Consider the following 17,048-nt stretch of genomic DNA (forward strand, 5'->3'; position numbering starts at 1 on the left):
ATATAATTGATCATCTTATTAATATTTTTATTTAATTTTATTAATATTTTAGTGCAAAACTTTTTTTTATTTATATTTATTTTTTTATATTGTTTATTGTTATTATTTTGTTATTTCATTAAGTTACAAACTGTAAACAATAAAGAATCAATTTTCCGTAACTCCAAACATGTTATTTTAGTTTTTAACGATTAATGCCCTTTGAATTTTAAACATGGCCGACCTTGACTGTAATGGCTAACCTGGACTACAAATTTTTTTTTTTTTAAATCTTTATAACTTTTTCATTTTTAAACCTGTCAATTTACTTTGTACAGAAAAAATGTTCCTATTAAACAGGACTTTCCAACCATATACTTCAATTGTCCAAATTCATTTTTAAAAAAAAGTTATAAACAAAAGTCAAAAAGGTGGCCGACCTAGACTATGTTCCCCTACTATTTATAATTAGTAAAATTTACTAATATTCTCTCTAAATTTGAATTAGTAAAAATGCTTACTAATTAGAATTAGTGACTATAGCTTTTTTGAATTAGTAAGTTTCACTAATAAATTAGTAAAAATGACTATTTATTTGTAAAATGTACTAATTCAAAAACAAAAAAATCAATCACGGATTCTAATTAGTAAATTAGTAGAAATGACTATTTATTAGTAAAATAAATGTTTACTTTTGAATTAGTGAATTTTACTAATAAATTAATAGAAATTACTATACATATTTATTAGTCAAATTTACTAATTCAAAAACAAAAAATCAACCACTAATTCTAATTAGTAAATTAGTAGAAATGACTATTAATTAGTAAAATAAATGTTTACTTTTGAATTAGTAAATTTTACTAATAAATTAATAGAAATTACTATTTATTGTAGTAAAATTTACTAATTCAGAAGCAAAAATTCAATCATTAATTCAAATTAGTAAATTAGTAGAAATGAGTGTTTATTAGTTGAATAAATTTTTACTTTTGAATTAGTAAATTTTATTAATAAATTATTAGAAATTACTATTTATTAATAAAATTTATTATTCAGAAGCAAAAAGTCATCATTAATAACTTTAACTACTTTAGCTAATAATAAATTAGTAGAAATTACTATTTATTAGTATAATTTACTAATTGATTGAATTTTTGCTAATTCATTGATAAAACTTACTAATTCAAAAGCAAAAAATCAGTCAATTAGTAAATTTTACTAATAAATAATAATTTCTACTAATTTATTATTAGTTAAAGTAGTTACAGTAGTTAAAGTTATTTGTGTCTGACATTTTGCTTCTGAATAATAAATTTTATTAATAAATAGTATTTTCTACTAATAAATAGTATTTTCTACTAATAAATAGTATTTTCTACTAATAAATACTAATTTCTACTAATTCATTAGTAAAATTTACTAAATCAAAAACAAAAAGTCAGTCAATTAGTAAATTTTACTAATAAATAGTAATTTCAACTAATTTATTATTAGTTAAAATAGTTAAAGTTATTAGTGTCTGACTTCTTGCTTCTGAATAATAAATTTTATTAATAAATAAAAATTTTATTAATAAAAAGTTGTTTACTTTACTTAGATTGTAAGAAGTACTTATTGTACGAAAGGGCATGTCTTGTTTATTATGAATAAATAAAAAATAAATAAATAAATAGTAATTTATACTAATTTATTAGTAAAATTTACTAATTGAATAGCGAGAATTTATTTTACATAGAGAGAGAAAATATATATTAAATTTTGTAAAAGTATTTTACAATTTGAGGAAAAAGTGCAACAAATCGAAATTTTGACATAGAAAATACTAAACAGTGAAAGAAATAATATGAAATTTAGTAAATTTATATTAAAATTTAACTAAAATTCTTATATTAGATATAATTATACTAAATTTCACATAAGTTTTTTCAAAGTTTAGAATTTTTTATATCAAAATTTTGCTTTGTAGCATTTTTTTCCCCAAATTCAGAAATAATTTAAAAAATTTAATATAATTTTTTCTCCGTGTACTAATAAATAGTATTTTTTTTACTAATTTACTAATTTGAATTAATGATTGACTTTTTTCTTTTGAATTAGTACCTAAATTTTACTGATAAATAGTAATTTCTATTAATTTATTAGTAAAATTTACTAATTCGAGAGCAAAAAGCCATCAGTCACTAATTCTAATTAGTAAGCATTCTTACTAATTCAAATTTAGAGAGAATATTAGTAAATTTTATTAATAAATAGTACTTTCTACCAATTTACTCTCTAAATTCGAATTAGTAAATTTTTTTTACTAATTTGAATCAGTGACATACTTTTTGCTTTTGAATTACTAAATTTCACTAATAATTAGCAATTTTTACTAATTTTTTAGTAAAATTTACTAATTTAGAAGCAGAAAGTCAGTCACTAATTTAAATTAGTAAAAATTTTTACTGATTTAAATTTAGAGAGTACTAGTAAGATTTACTAATTCAAAAGTAAAAAGTGAGTCACTAATTTTAATTAGTAAGCACTTTTGCTTATTCAAATTTAGAGAGAATATTTAGTAAATTTTAATAATAAATAGTAATTATAAATAGTAATTCTACTAATTTATTAGTAAAATTTATTAAATTCATAATAAGCAAAAAGTGAGTCACTAATTCAAATTAGTAAACATTGTTACTAATTTTAGAGTTTATTAATTTATTTATTCTCCTTTATCATTCAATAAAATTTGTTTGTCTAATTCAGAATTCCTTTGTTTGTTTCAGGATCCTTTGAGGGAAGAAGATCGTGATGGCTTTGTTTGGGATCATCAATAAAATATGTGAGTTTTTCTTATTTTGCAGTAATATTTTTTTAATTTATTGTGTTATTTTTTAATTAATTTATTATATTAAAAAAAAATTTTTGGTGAAATTTTCCCAATTTTTTTTTTTGTTATTGTAATAGTATATTAGTAAAATAATAATTTTACTGTTATTATTTTTTTATAATAGTAAAATTTGGATTATTTTTTATTATTATTAAATAAAGTCAGACACTTGAAAGTGTGTATATATATATATATATATATATATATATATATATATATATATATATATATATATATATATATATATATATATATATATATATTTGATGAAAATATGAAATAGCCCGCATCCTTGGGATATATTTCTATGATTCTGAGGGTACTCTTTCCTGGTCACGGTATTAAAAAATAAGTTGACGTGTAACTTGTAATCGCATGTAACAAAAGCATTTTGTCAGTCAAGAGTGCGTGACCAACTGGCGAATAGGTATCACGCTTTTGGAACATATGGGTGTAGTCCTGCAGGACATATAGATGGTTCAAGTGCCTTTATATATATATATCCTTAAAAATGCTTCTATCAACGATATATACGCTCTTCAAAACACTAATGATCATGATGGCTAGCATGATATGATCGTCATGATAGCGACATGAAAGAAGAACGTGAATATCTAAAGGGGCGAATCTCGAAAGGAAATTTAAAAGGAAATTTTGGTTTTAGCTCAATTTTTTATTAAAAAAATTTTTTTTTATTATTATTATTATTATTATTATTATTATTACTAGTTCAGGGTGTCTACTAACAGGGAAATGCGGAAAAACCGGGAAATAGCCGGGAATTTAATTTGACCGGGAAAACCGGGAATAAGCCAGGAATTTTATGCGAAACCGGAAATTTTTTCACCAAATTAAAAAAAGTTTTATTATTTTAATTTGTTTTTAAAAAATCGCTTTTTGTTTCAATTTTTATAGATATTTATAATGTTCTCTAAATTTGAATTAGTTAAAAATAATTAATTTGATAGAAAAAATCAGTCACTGATTCAAATATAGTATGTAAATAAATTCAAAAAAAAAATTATCGAATTAATAGAAATTTTGTGAAATTCAACTGAAAATAATTAAATTTGTTAAAGAACTTCATTAAAAACTTTTTAACAAATCGAATTTTCAAAGTATTTTAATTTAATAATTGATAAATAATTGAATTTTATAAAGAGTCACATTCTAATGTATTCATGTTCCTTAGTGCGAAGATTAATAATTAAAATTTTTATTAGTTAACTTTGAAAAGAAACACACTTAACATTTTTTAACAAAATTGAATTTTCGCAAAGTTTTTTTGAAATTTCTGAAAAATAAGATTTTTGAAATTTTTCAATTCTATTGTTTCAAGATAATTGAATTTTTATAAACAAATAATTGAAAATTTTTAAAATAATTGAAATTTCTTTACATTCTATTAAAAATAATTAAATTCTTTTAAAGAATTATATTTAAATTTTTCGAAAATAATCAAGGGAAATTAGTCACCGTAATTATAATTTTATTTTTTAAAATTTCTTCTCAATATATTCAATTATTTTCATAAATATAGTAAAACTCATTTTCGAATTTTAATTATTTTTAATACAATTTTAATCGGATTTCTCGAAAAATTTACTTTTATTAACTTTCTATTTTTTTATTGTTTATTAAAAGGAGAAATATGTTTTTCTCAGTGTTATATAAAAAAAAGTTAGGAGATAAAGGTAAAGAGGAATTAAATAAATAAAACTATTTGCAATGAAAAAAAAAAAATCGGTAAGGGAAACTAAAAATAAAACTCACGTTCTTCCTTGATCACAAAAGGGCTTTTGGTTTCTTGCTCACGTTCTAAAACAAGAGAAAAAACGAAAAATTTACGAAATGAAAGAAAAAAATTAAAAATTAACTAAACTGAAGAAAGTAAATTTAAAAATGAGAAAATTAAATTATATTCTACTAAAATATATAGAAATTAAATTTTAACAAAACCATGTATAGGAAAATTCACTGAAAATAAGTGATTCGAAAATTTCGTAATATTTCCTTGACGTAAAAATTTGTAATTCAAATTTTTTTTTATAAAAATAAAATATGAATTAGAATATATAGTTTTAATTTTAATATTATTATAATTATAATAATCATATATTCTAACATAGAGAATTCAGGGAGAAGTTAAGAATTTCTATTAAAAGTACTGAAAAAACTTAAATTTTTAGAATTCAGAAGAAAATTCTGAATTTTTGTCTTTTTTGTTTTACTCATAAACTATAAAATTACCACGAATTCTAATACAAAACCTATTTTTTTAATTTCTGACAAAAATTTCTTTTTAAATAACTTAAATCTTGAACAACTATAATAATTTAAATAAATTATTTAATGAATAATTTTATTTAAATATTTTAAAATTAATTCAATTTTAAAGAATTGCGTTTATAATTTTCATAAAAATAAATTAACTTCAAACGGTTTCAATTTGAAATTTTATAAAATTTCAATGTTGAATGAATTTAATTAGAAATTTTTAATGAATTTAGATTTTAGAAAAATTTTAATAATTCAAAATTTTCTAAAATTAGTTGTATTTGTCAATATATATTTAGTTAATTATTAAAAATAATGGATTTATAGAAAAATTTTAGTTAAAAACACTAAAAGGAAATTGAATTTTGAAGAAGTTACAAATCATTGCAGAAATTCAATTATTTTCAAAAGTAATAAAATTCGTATCAAAAAATTCAATTATGTTCAAAATTTACATAAAAATCTCGACAAAATTCCAATTATTATCTTTATAAATAAAAAAATTCTTCAAAATTCAATTATTTTTAAAAATTTTAATAAAATTCTTGTCAAAATTTCAATTATTTTCCTAATTTCAATGATTTTCAATATCTACTATTTTAATCAAATTACCCAAAAGAATTCAGTTATTTAAAAATACTTTTAATAAAATTGTACGCAAAAATTTAATTATTATCATAATTAATTAAAATTTCACAGGAATATTCAAATATTTACAAATTTTTTTATAATTTTAAGAAGTATTCAATTATTCAATAAATTATTTATTTTTGTATTTAAATAATTGAATTCTCGTTTAATTTTTTTTAATAAAAATTTATTTAAAATGAATTTCAGGTAAAATTTTAGATAATTGAATATTAAAAGCATTCTAGCGTGAAATTTTAGAAACAATTGAATTTTGAAAAGGTTTCAAATTAAAATCTTTGAAAATCTGAATTTTTTATATTTTTAACTAACAAATGAATTTTTTTTTTAAAAGTTTAACTGAATTTTTTTTTTATTTGAAATTTTTATTTTCTAATATACAATTATTGAAGAATTTCCGAATAATCGAAAAATTAGAATTTGAAATTTTTGAAAATCTTAATTTCCTGTGGAAAAATAATAATAATTAAATATTTAAAATATTTAATAAAGAAATTATTGTTTTCGAATAATTTTACAATTAAAGATATTCGTAAATAAATTTAACAGAACTTTTTTTTCAATACATTTTTTTCTTTATTTTCTAAAAATTCAAAAATTTACAGTTTCATTCTTAAATTTTCTAGTTGACAAATATAATTTATAGACATCTTTTTTTTCTTTATTTTTAAAAAAAACTTTGAATTTTATTAAAACAATTGAAATCAATTAGTTTTATTATGAATCATGATAAAATACCTGCATATTTTCGATTTGTCAAACAATATTTTTTAAAGAAAAAAAAGCATTCACAGAAACTAACTTTAAACTGTGAACAGAATGAATGAAAGAATACGGAGATTAATATAGTTAATTGTTATAAATATTAATATAAAAATAAAAAAATTTTTTTTTTGGCGTAAACTTGCGATAATCTTACCACAATATTGTAGCAAGCAATAATATAGTAATTAGATAGTAATTTTTCTATATAGCTATATTTATAAAATAGTAAATCAAAGGAACAAATTTTTTCCCACATGTATATATATTATGATCGTTTGCAAACTTGATCCTTGTCATTTAAGTGCAATAATTATATGTAACATGTAATCTGAATCGTCGACAAAACATAGTAGTAGTAGTAAAGCTCTCTCTTTCTCTGTATGTATATTTTATTTCTGATGTTACTTTTTTTTTTTTTGTTCGGTGAAATTTACGTGGGAACTGACTGTGTAGGGTTACTCTGTCTCTCTTTGAAAATAGAGAGGAGAGGTGAGGGAGGGAGGGGGGGTTTGGTTGTTTTTGGGGTTGATTTGAGATGAGAGTTGTGCGAGGGCGTGCTCGTGGTTTAACATCAAAACCGGTGCTCACTTTGACGGCACGTGACTAACAAGCGATGACTGTTTGTGTAACATAATCATACACCACATTTATATACATAGAGATATTATAAGGCAAACCACTTTTTTCCGCCTACATTTGTCTACTATTGTTACATATGTTGTTGCAAAGTATTTTCGAATTGGGGACTTGAGTGGCTATTGATGGGAACTAAACTGTTTTTCTCTCTCGAGATTATCGGCCTTATATATACGATTATGATATGATCAAATGTCAAAATTGACGGGGTTCGAAAATCTTGTTTGCAGAATGAGAAATTTTACCTTTAAGTTACAGATTTTATTTTTGGTTTTTGAATTTCTTTTTCTGTCTATTTGTCAGTAAGACAAACAGAGAGAAAAGGAAATTCAAAAACCAAAAATAAAATTTGGTTTTTCTCTTATTGACAAACAGAGAGAAAAAGAAATTCAAAAACCAAAAATAAAATTTGTAACTAAAAAGGTAAAGTAAAACTCGTTAACTTTTCCTCTCTTTTGCCTTTTTGAATCCATTTTTGATTTTTTTATCAATTTTCATAAATAAGAAGTAAATTTCTATTGTATTTATTTTTGTGTTTGGAATTTTTTTCTCTCTTTTCGTTTTTTGAATCCATTTTGAAATTCTTTTCGTTCAGTTTTATAACTAAGGAGTAAATTTTTTTAATTTGGTTTAAATGAGAAGTAAACTTTTTTATTTTGATTTCAATGAGAAGTAAATTTTTTTTTATGTAAATGAGAATTAATTTCAGCGCAGTGGTTTTTTTTAAAAAATAATTTGCTTGAATCTTGAAAAATTCTCTCTTTAAGAATTGGATTCTATTTTGTAAAAATAACAGTCAATGATACGGTCCATATTCTCGATTTGTAACTATGTTGATAAGGTAAATATCGGTCACTGCAAATGTTACACAGCATTCTAATCTTATCGCGGTCTCAACTACTTGACACTGCCAATCACGAGATGCCAACTCTCTTAAATGGAAAATTGATCACATTCTATAAGGTGACAGGACAAAACCAGTTTTATCTTTTCTTTTTTAAAGTGCATTACATTGGGAGAAAAAATTTATTTAAATCAAATAAAGGATTATTTGTCTATTATCAAATAAGCAATTTTTTTTATTGAATGATTTTTTATTTATGTTAATTAAATTGTATTTGCTTCAAATACTGAAATTATTGGTTCAAGTACAATTTATTTTCTTCAAACACAATTTATTTAATTCAAAAACAATTTATTTGATTTATTTGATTTAAATACAATTTATTTGATTCAAGTAAATATTTATTTGATAATAAGAGGCTTGAAGAATTCTTTTAATTGATGAAATATTTATAGTAGCAATAATATTTAATAATAATAAAAAAAAATAGTAAGAATAAAAATGATACTAATAATAATAAAAATAATAGTAAGAATAAAAATGATACTAATAATAATATAAATAATAGTAAGAATAATAAAAATAATAGTAAAAATAAAAATAGTAATAAATAACAACAATGATAATTACCAATAATAAAAATAATAATACTAATACAATAATTATAATAATAAAATAATTTAAGATAATAATAAATAATAGTAAGAATAATAATAAATAAAATATAATAGATATAAATGAATATTATTTATAGTAAGAGTAAAGTTGTCAATAAATATTCGGCTCTTTCTCACGATTATTATTGGAAAGGTCAATCGACTATTTTTTTAAACGAAGTTTATTTGAAGAAATAAAAAAAAACCCATCGATCAAAATATGTGAGATCGACTGGTTACATTTGAAATAAAATTCGAAGATAAAAAAGCTTTTTCTGCGGGTTACTTAGTAACTCAATAGGGGTTGTGAATGAAGAAACAGTAGGTTTCCCATAATTTCGAATTATTTTAACATTTTAACAATAGGAATGGGTTTTATTAGAATGTTAACAAAATATTTTTATGAAAATTATTTTATTTGTATAAAATATCAAGAAAATTATAAATCCTTCAAGTCAAATATTAAAATAATAAAAACACAATTTTAACGTTTCGACAAATATTTTATTTGTAGTTTTTTTATTTGCAATGAGACACAAAAATAATTTTTAATCGTAATAATTATTTTTTAAAGCAAAAAAATACTTAAATGAATCGAATAATCGGTTTTGATTATTATTTATTGAAAAATTTATTTTTTCTATTATTTTTTTATTATTTAAAAAAAATTTATTAAAATTGTACGTATACATTTAATTATTATTATAAATAATAAAAATTTCACAGGAATTCAATTATTTACAAATTTTTTAATAAATTTCTTCGCAATAATTCCATTGTTTTCATGAATAAAATAATTTTCACAGGAATTCAATTCTTTAAAACAGAATTTTTAAAATATTTTTCGCATGAATTCAATTATTTTTAATAATAATAAAATTCTTCTCAGGAATTGAATTATTTTTTGAAAATTTTAATAATAATCATTGCAAGAATTCAATTATTTTTATAAATATGAGAAATCATCGCAGGATTTCAATTATTTTTAATAAGTATCTTTAAAAATAATCAAATTCTTCTCCAAAATTATATTATTTCATTGAAATTTTTGGCAAAATTTCAATTATTTTCAAAAATTTTTCTCAATTCAATGATTTTCAATATCTACTATTTTAATAAAATCTTTCAAAAGAATTCAATTATTTAAAAAAAAATGTTGATTTTCATAAATAATAATAATTTCACAGGAATTCAACTATTTACAAATTTTTTATAAATTTCTTCGCAATAATATCAATTATTTTCATAAATAATAAAATTTTCACAAGAATTTAATTATTTAAAACAAAATTTTCTTAATACTTTTCGGAAAAAGATTAATTATTTAAATAGATTTTTATAAAATTCTTCGTAAGAATTCTTTTTTTTTATAAATAATAAAATTCTCCTTAGGAATTCAATTTAAAATTATAATAATAATCGTTGCGAGAATTAAATTATTTTTATAAATATGAAAAAACTCATCGCATGATTTCAATTATTTTTAATACAATTTTAAAAAAATTCCGCGAAAAATGCAACTATTCTTAAAAATTTTATTAAATTCTTTGAAAGAATTCAATTATTTAATAAAATTTTAATTAAATTCTTTATAATAATTGAATAATTTGCAAAAAAAAATATTTCTGCTATTTAATATTTAAGTCAATTTTTTGGAAATTAAACCTTTGAATAAAAAATAAACCTTGGAAAATTTCAGATGTAAAAATTTACTGAAAAAATTATATTCTACTTTTAAAAATACTGGGGTGTAATTTTGTAATTTTAACTTTGACTTTCCATTCACTTTTGACTTTTACATCCATTATAACTATCAAAGTCAGAGTCAGAGTGAAAATGAAAATGAAAGTTAAAACTAAAATGAAAGTCAAAGTAAAATTATAAAATCATTTTTTTACCGTATTTGTAAATGTCAAAATTGTTCATTCAAATTCGTAAAATTTAATAAATTGAAAGTATTGTTTTTTTAAATTATGAAATGATTATAATTTAAATAGTAATAGTTTACTTATGAAATAGTTGTTAATAACTAATTATTAGTTCAATTCACTTTTAGTAAAAGCAACTGAAATTTGTTGGTAACTAAGTAAATTAGTAAACAATTAGTTATTTTTTATAATAATTAATACTCCTCTAAATTTGAATTAGTAAAAATGTTTACTACCTATAATTTGACCTAGTGATTGACTTTTTGCTTTTGAATTAGTAAATTTTACTAATAAATTAGTGGAAATGAGTATTTATTAGCAAAATTTACTAATTTAAGAGCTAAAAGACAGTTACTAATCCAAATTAGTAAACATTTTTATTAATTACAATTTAGAGAGTGAAGCAAAAATTCAGCCATGATTTTAATTAGTTATTTTTAACTAAATAGTTTTTTTTAACTACTTCAGATTTAAAGAGTAACAAATATTTCTTATTGACAAAAAATTGTAACTTTTATATTCAAATGCAACTCTTTAAATTTTAATTAATAAAAGTGTTTACTAATTTGAATTATAGCAACTGTTTTTTAGCTCTTAAATTAGTAAATTTTAATAATAAATATTCATTTCTACTAATTTATTAGTAAAATTTACTAATTGAAAAGCAAAAAGTCAATCACTAGGTCAAATTAGTAAACATTTTTACTAATTCAAATTTAGAGAGAGCATTTAATTGTTTAAAATGTAGAAAATTGAACTTTCTACCCTTCTAAAAAAACGAATAAAAAATTCCTCTTTTTCTAATATTAAAATACGAAATAATGACATTGGACTAACTTTTGTTTCGACTGTCCGTCAGATTTTTCCTTAATATCAATTAATTCGAAAGAAATGTCGAATAAGGGTGAAAATTTGTCGATAACCGATAGCAAATGACATTAGTTTTTCAATGTATCAATGCGAGTGGTCACGTGGGATATATATGGGAGTAGAGAAAAGATGAGCTTGGTTTCGAGAGGAAGGAGGAAATTGGTACAGGAAGGGGAATGAATGACCGTAAGCATTTCCCGAGGAAAAATATACTCGTCTATTTAAACTCTATACTTGGAAAAGTTCTTCCTTTGGGAAAGTATATTCTCTATCTCTCTCGCTCTATATATATATAGTTGAATCTTCCAAGTTTTCTAGCCAAGAAAACCTTCGACGATCTTAGGTCCTCGTGAAATCAAAAGAGGTGGTGGGAGTTTGGGTCGAAGATGAAGTTTGTTGGGTGGAGAAGATCCTCATTCGAGCAAACGAGCTATTTACTGCCAGCATCCCCGAATGCTTTTACGAGTTACTCTCAAATACTATCTCCCGCTTATTGAAGGAGACACATTTTTTTTCTTCTTATATTCCTCTCATTTTTTTTCCTCTTTTCAAATCTTTCGTCTTTTTTTAATTTTGCATTTTTCGAAACTGCAGGAGGCAAATTATTACTCTTTTTTTTCAGATTATTTTGCTGGAAATTTATTTTTATTAAATTAAAATTTGTTAAAATTTTGTTAAAATTATTTTTTGTTATTTCAATAATTGTTCTTAATTTTGTTTAAACATTATTCAAGAAAAAAGAAGTTATCGACATCTTTGTTTTAAGGTTTCAGGTAAATCAGGAAAAATTTAGGGAATTTTATTAAAAATACTAGAAAAATTAAAATTTTTAGAAGTTACCACGAATTCTAATACTAATATTTCAATTTTTTTCGACTTCTGAAAAGAATGAATTTTTTAAATATTTTTTTTCTTTTATTATTTCACAAGTTTTAGAACAATTATCTTCATAAATAACAAAATTCTTCACTGACATTAAATTATTTTTAGAAATTTTCATAAATTTCTTTGTAAAATTCAATTATTTTCATAAATAATAACATTCATCGCAAGAATTCAATTATTTTTCAAAAATAATAAAATTCTTTGTAGAAATTCAATTATTTTCAAAATAATTGAAGCAAAATTTTTCACCAAAAAATCAATTATTTTCATAAATAATGATAAAATTTCTTTTAGGAATTCAATTATTTTCATCGCAGCATTTCGAATATTTTTAATTCAATTTTAAATAAATTTCTGGAAAAATTTAATTATTCTTAAAAATTTTATTAAAACTCGACGAAAGAATTCAATTTTATGAAACATTCAATTATTCAATAAAATAATAAAATTCGTTGCAAAAATTCAATTACTTTAAGGAATTTTAATAAAATTCTTTTCCAAAATTCAATTATTTTGATAAATATCAAAAATTTATCACAAGAATTCAATTCTTTTGAAAATTAATAAAAAACTTTGCAAAATTTAAATTATTTTCAAAATAAAAATTTGGAATTCAATTATTTTCAAAAAATAATAAAACTCATCGCTGAATTTCAATTATTTTGAATACAGTTTTAATTGAATTTCTCAACAAATGTAATTATTCTTAAAAATTTTATTAAAACTCGTCGAAAGAATTTGATTTTAAGAAATATTGAATTATTCAATAAATTATTTATTTTTGTATTTAAATAATTGAATTGTCGTTGAATTTTTTCTAATAAAAATTTATTTAAAATGAATTTCAGTTAAAATTTCACAGGAATTAAATTATTTACGATTTTTTTTATAAATTTCCTCGCAATAATTCCATTATTTTTATAAATAATAAAAATTTCACAGGAATTCAATTATTTACCAATTATTTTCATAAATAATAAAATGATTCCGAGAAATTGAATTATTTTTAATACAATTTTAATGGAATTCATCGAAAAATGTAATTATTCTTCAAAATTTTATTAAAATTTATCAAAGAAATTCAATTATTTTCAAAAATTTTAATAAAATTCTTGGCCGAATTTTAATTATTTTTAATACAATTTTCATCAAATTTCTCTAAAAATGAAATTATTTTTAAAAATGTTATTAAAATTTGTCAAGAGATTTCAATTATTTAAAATTTTGTTGATAAAATTTTTTATAAAAATTCAATTTTAAGAATTATTTAGTTAATTCAATAAATTATTTATTTTTGTATTAAAATAATTGAATTTTCGTATAATTTTCTAATAAATATTAATTTAAAAATGAATTCCAGTTAAAATTTAAGATTATAATTAAATATTGAAAGCATTGTAAGCATGGATTTTTAGAAATAATTGAATTTTGTAAATGTTTCAAATTAAAATCTTTGAAAATTTAAACTTTTCATACTTTTAATTAAGAATTCTGTAGAATTAATTTTTTTCAAAAAGAAGAATTTTAGTTAAAAATTCTAGAAAATAAGAATTGAATCGAAATGATGAAAATAATTATTGTTGAAGAAGTTACAGTAACAAAGTAGCAAGTTTCAAATATTTTTGAAAATTTTAATAAAATTCTTAGCAACTATTCAATTATTTTTATAAATAATAAAATTCAACGCTGGATTTTAATTATTTTTAATACAATTTTCCAGGAATTACTCAAAAAAATGTAATTATTCTTAAAAATTTAATTTCAATTCCTCGAAAAAATTAATTATTTAAAAAAATGTTTTTTTTTAAATTCTTTGGAAGAATTCAATTATTTACAAAAATGTTAGAATTTTTCACAGGAATTCAATTATTTTCAAATATTTTAATAAAATTGTTTGAAAGAAATCAATTATGAAGCTATCGATTGAAACTCAAAATTTTGTAATTGTTTAATATGTTTTATAATTTAATAACTGTTTTCAATTTTTTGGATTTTAGTTATATAACACAGAGATATTTTTTTTTTTGTAAAACAAGTGGGAATTTTTATTTGAGATATTTTATATATGTGTTTCTTTTTTTTTGTGAGGAAAAGTGAATCGATTTTCTTTTGAAATCTAAAGTATAAAGAATAAAAAAAAGAAGGAAAGAAAAAAAGAAACTTTCATCGGAGGCTTGAAGCTAACAAAAGGTACCAATCTTCCGATTCTTTCATTTTTCTCGAGTCTTCCTCTCGACTTGTATACGAATATCGGTGACCATCCGCCATTTTCCTTTTACCCTCGAGCAGTCACCCCTTATCCATCCACCCGTTTGCTTCTCCACCCTCATCGCCATTGCGTCTCCTATGGTAACCATTTATCAAGAAAGTCTCTTAGATATTTTCACTTTTTCTACTATATCCCGTCTATTGTTTTAGAAAAAAAGGAGAAAGATCTTTCTTTATGTATTTTACAGAATTCAAGTAGAAGCTTTGTTTTCATGTTCAACAATGGTTTCACTTTATTAGAAAACTATTGTTTTTGAAAATATTATTCACATTGTCCGGAATGATTGCTTTATTTTGAATTAAAAGAAAAGAGAAATCGTTTGGTTTGAGACAATCTTGCGAAAGGGTTTTTTTTTTTTGTTTGAATTTGCGGTCCAAGATTGGACAAATTTTGGCAATAAGAGTAGGTGCTCACTTTTTCTCACTATTTTTGGAGTTATTTTTTACGTTTTTTGATATCCTTGGAATTTTTACTAAACTAAATTTTTATTAGTAATTTTATTAGCAATTTTATTAGTAATTTTATTAGCAATTTTATTAGCAATTTTATTAGTAATTTTATTAGTAATTTTATTAGTAATTTATTATTAGCAATTGTTTATTTGAATCAAACAAATTTTCTCTTAGCCTAATATTTAACACTAAACACTTAATATTAACTTTCCCCTTTCAAAAAAAAAAAAATCTCTACGAAGAAAAAATTTAATTAAAAATTAATAAATGCGAATTTCATCCCAAAAAAAAATTTACAATCTTTATTTGAACATAATTTTTGTGTGTTCTGAATTTGTAATCGAATTTATATTCCGTGAGACACTTTTCTTTTTACTATCAGAAAAAACAAAAAAAACTGGCAAATATTTTTGAATGAATAAAAGGAAACTAAACGACTGCATCCTTCATTTTAATATATAAATTTATATGAATAAATAATTTGATCGAGTCACGATTTCTATATACTCCAGTACAAGTCTTTAAAATTCTCAATACGAAAAATACTTCTTCATTTGTATCATAAAAAAAATTAAATTCATCTCTTTCTTCAAGTTCGCTTTGGAATAAATTATTTTATTGCGAAAAGATATCGTCGTTTAGTTTCGTTTTACTCATTCCATTGACTTTAATATTCTTTCGATATTCGCAATTTTTTTTTAATAAAAAAAAAGTCTCACACAATACAATTTGATAAAAATTCATAAATTCTAACCAATTTCTATTAATTGCGATAAATAAATTTTATGATTTAAAAATTAAACAAAAAGAAATAATACGAGAAAAGAAGTTTAAAAAAAAATTTTTCCACTTTCTTTTTCAAAGAATTTAATTCTATGCCGAAAACTCGAGTTCTACGCAAATATTATGAAATAGTAAAAAAAGAATTATTTCGCAAAAATAGTTGTTAGATAAAATTCAATTGTATTTAAAGCATATTTATTTTCAGCGTCATAGATAATGAATCTCTTTTATCAATCAATTTATTTATTATCATTTTTTATAATCACAAAAAATTCTATCTTTAAATTTTTATCTATTCCGACAAATTATATTTTGGCAAACTTTAATATATTAAACGCTTCTATTTTTAGTTTATAGAATTTTTATTAAAATTATTCTTCGTGTTTTTGACGAAATTTTAAAATTAAACGAAAAATAATAAAAAAAATACTCTTTAAATCTGAATTGTTTAAATAAAAATAATTATTTAAAATAAAATTAAATGGCGTTTACTTCAAATAAAATTGAACAGCGTTTAGTTTAAATAAAATTAAACGGCGTTTATTTCAAATAAAATTGAAGAGCGTTTAGTTTAAGTAAAATTGAACGGCGTTTATTTCAAATAAAATTGAAGAGCGTTTAGTTTAAGTAAAATTGAACGGCGTTTATTTCAAAGAAAATTGAAGAGCGTTTAATTTAAGTGAAATTGAACATCCTTTATTTAAAATAAAATTGAAAAAAAGTAAAATGAAAAATAATTTGAAGAAATGAAAAAAAAAAACAGAAGCGTATTCTAATGCGTAAAAGAAGAAATAAGCGTTGTACTTGAGACTAAAATGACACGTGAAAATTGACCGGAAAAGGACATTTTCTAAAAGGAGGTCTCGTGAAAGGGCTTTATGTTTGTACATAGGGTGAAAGTGGGTGGTGGATATTTTAATAAGGTAAGTGCTACAAGGCCGTCGGTTTCTCTGCTGTTGGAGCGGTTTAATCATGTAATGTGTTCGGAGGCCCGGCCGCCTAGCAATCAATACGATATTGCTTCGCGTGCAATAGCGGATGTACTTAAACGTAAACCCAACCTCGATCTGATCGGTATGATGCGTGAAGGAAACTTATGTCTTGCACTCTTTTTCAACATGTATATATAAGACAACAACAAACACGTCTTATTTTTATGGCGCACTTCAAAATTAACTCACCCG

General features: G+C 21.3%; 2 protein-coding genes across 9 annotated transcripts in view; one reads left to right on the top strand and one right to left on the bottom strand.

Annotated features, from left to right (window-relative positions):
- The window catches only part of LOC122507896 (LIM/homeobox protein Lhx3), a 112,727-nt gene that overhangs the window by 78,491 nt on the left and 17,188 nt on the right, over window positions 1-17,048 (bottom strand). For 2 of the 4 annotated variants that reach the window (XM_043620885.1, XM_043620886.1), the window contains one exon: window positions 4,625-4,669. The exons of the other annotated variants lie outside the window; for them this stretch is intronic. In XM_043620885.1, the coding sequence (XP_043476820.1) occupies window positions 4,625-4,669 (45 nt within the window). The remainder of the gene's footprint in view (window positions 1-4,624; window positions 4,670-17,048) is intronic. 4 annotated transcript variants of the gene reach the window in all.
- LOC122507893 (aromatic-L-amino-acid decarboxylase-like) overlaps window positions 1-17,048 on the top strand; it is a 186,786-nt gene that overhangs the window by 75,330 nt on the left and 94,408 nt on the right. For all 5 annotated transcript variants that reach the window (XM_043620876.1, XM_043620879.1, XM_043620882.1 and 2 more), the window contains exon 4: window positions 2,748-2,803. The gene's annotated coding sequence lies outside the window, so the exon portion shown is untranslated. The remainder of the gene's footprint in view (window positions 1-2,747; window positions 2,804-17,048) is intronic.

Source organism: Leptopilina heterotoma, unplaced genomic scaffold, assembly GCF_015476425.1.
Source record: "Leptopilina heterotoma isolate Lh14 unplaced genomic scaffold, ASM1547642v1 Lhet_52, whole genome shotgun sequence".
Lineage (NCBI taxonomy): Eukaryota > Metazoa > Arthropoda > Insecta > Hymenoptera > Figitidae > Leptopilina > Leptopilina heterotoma.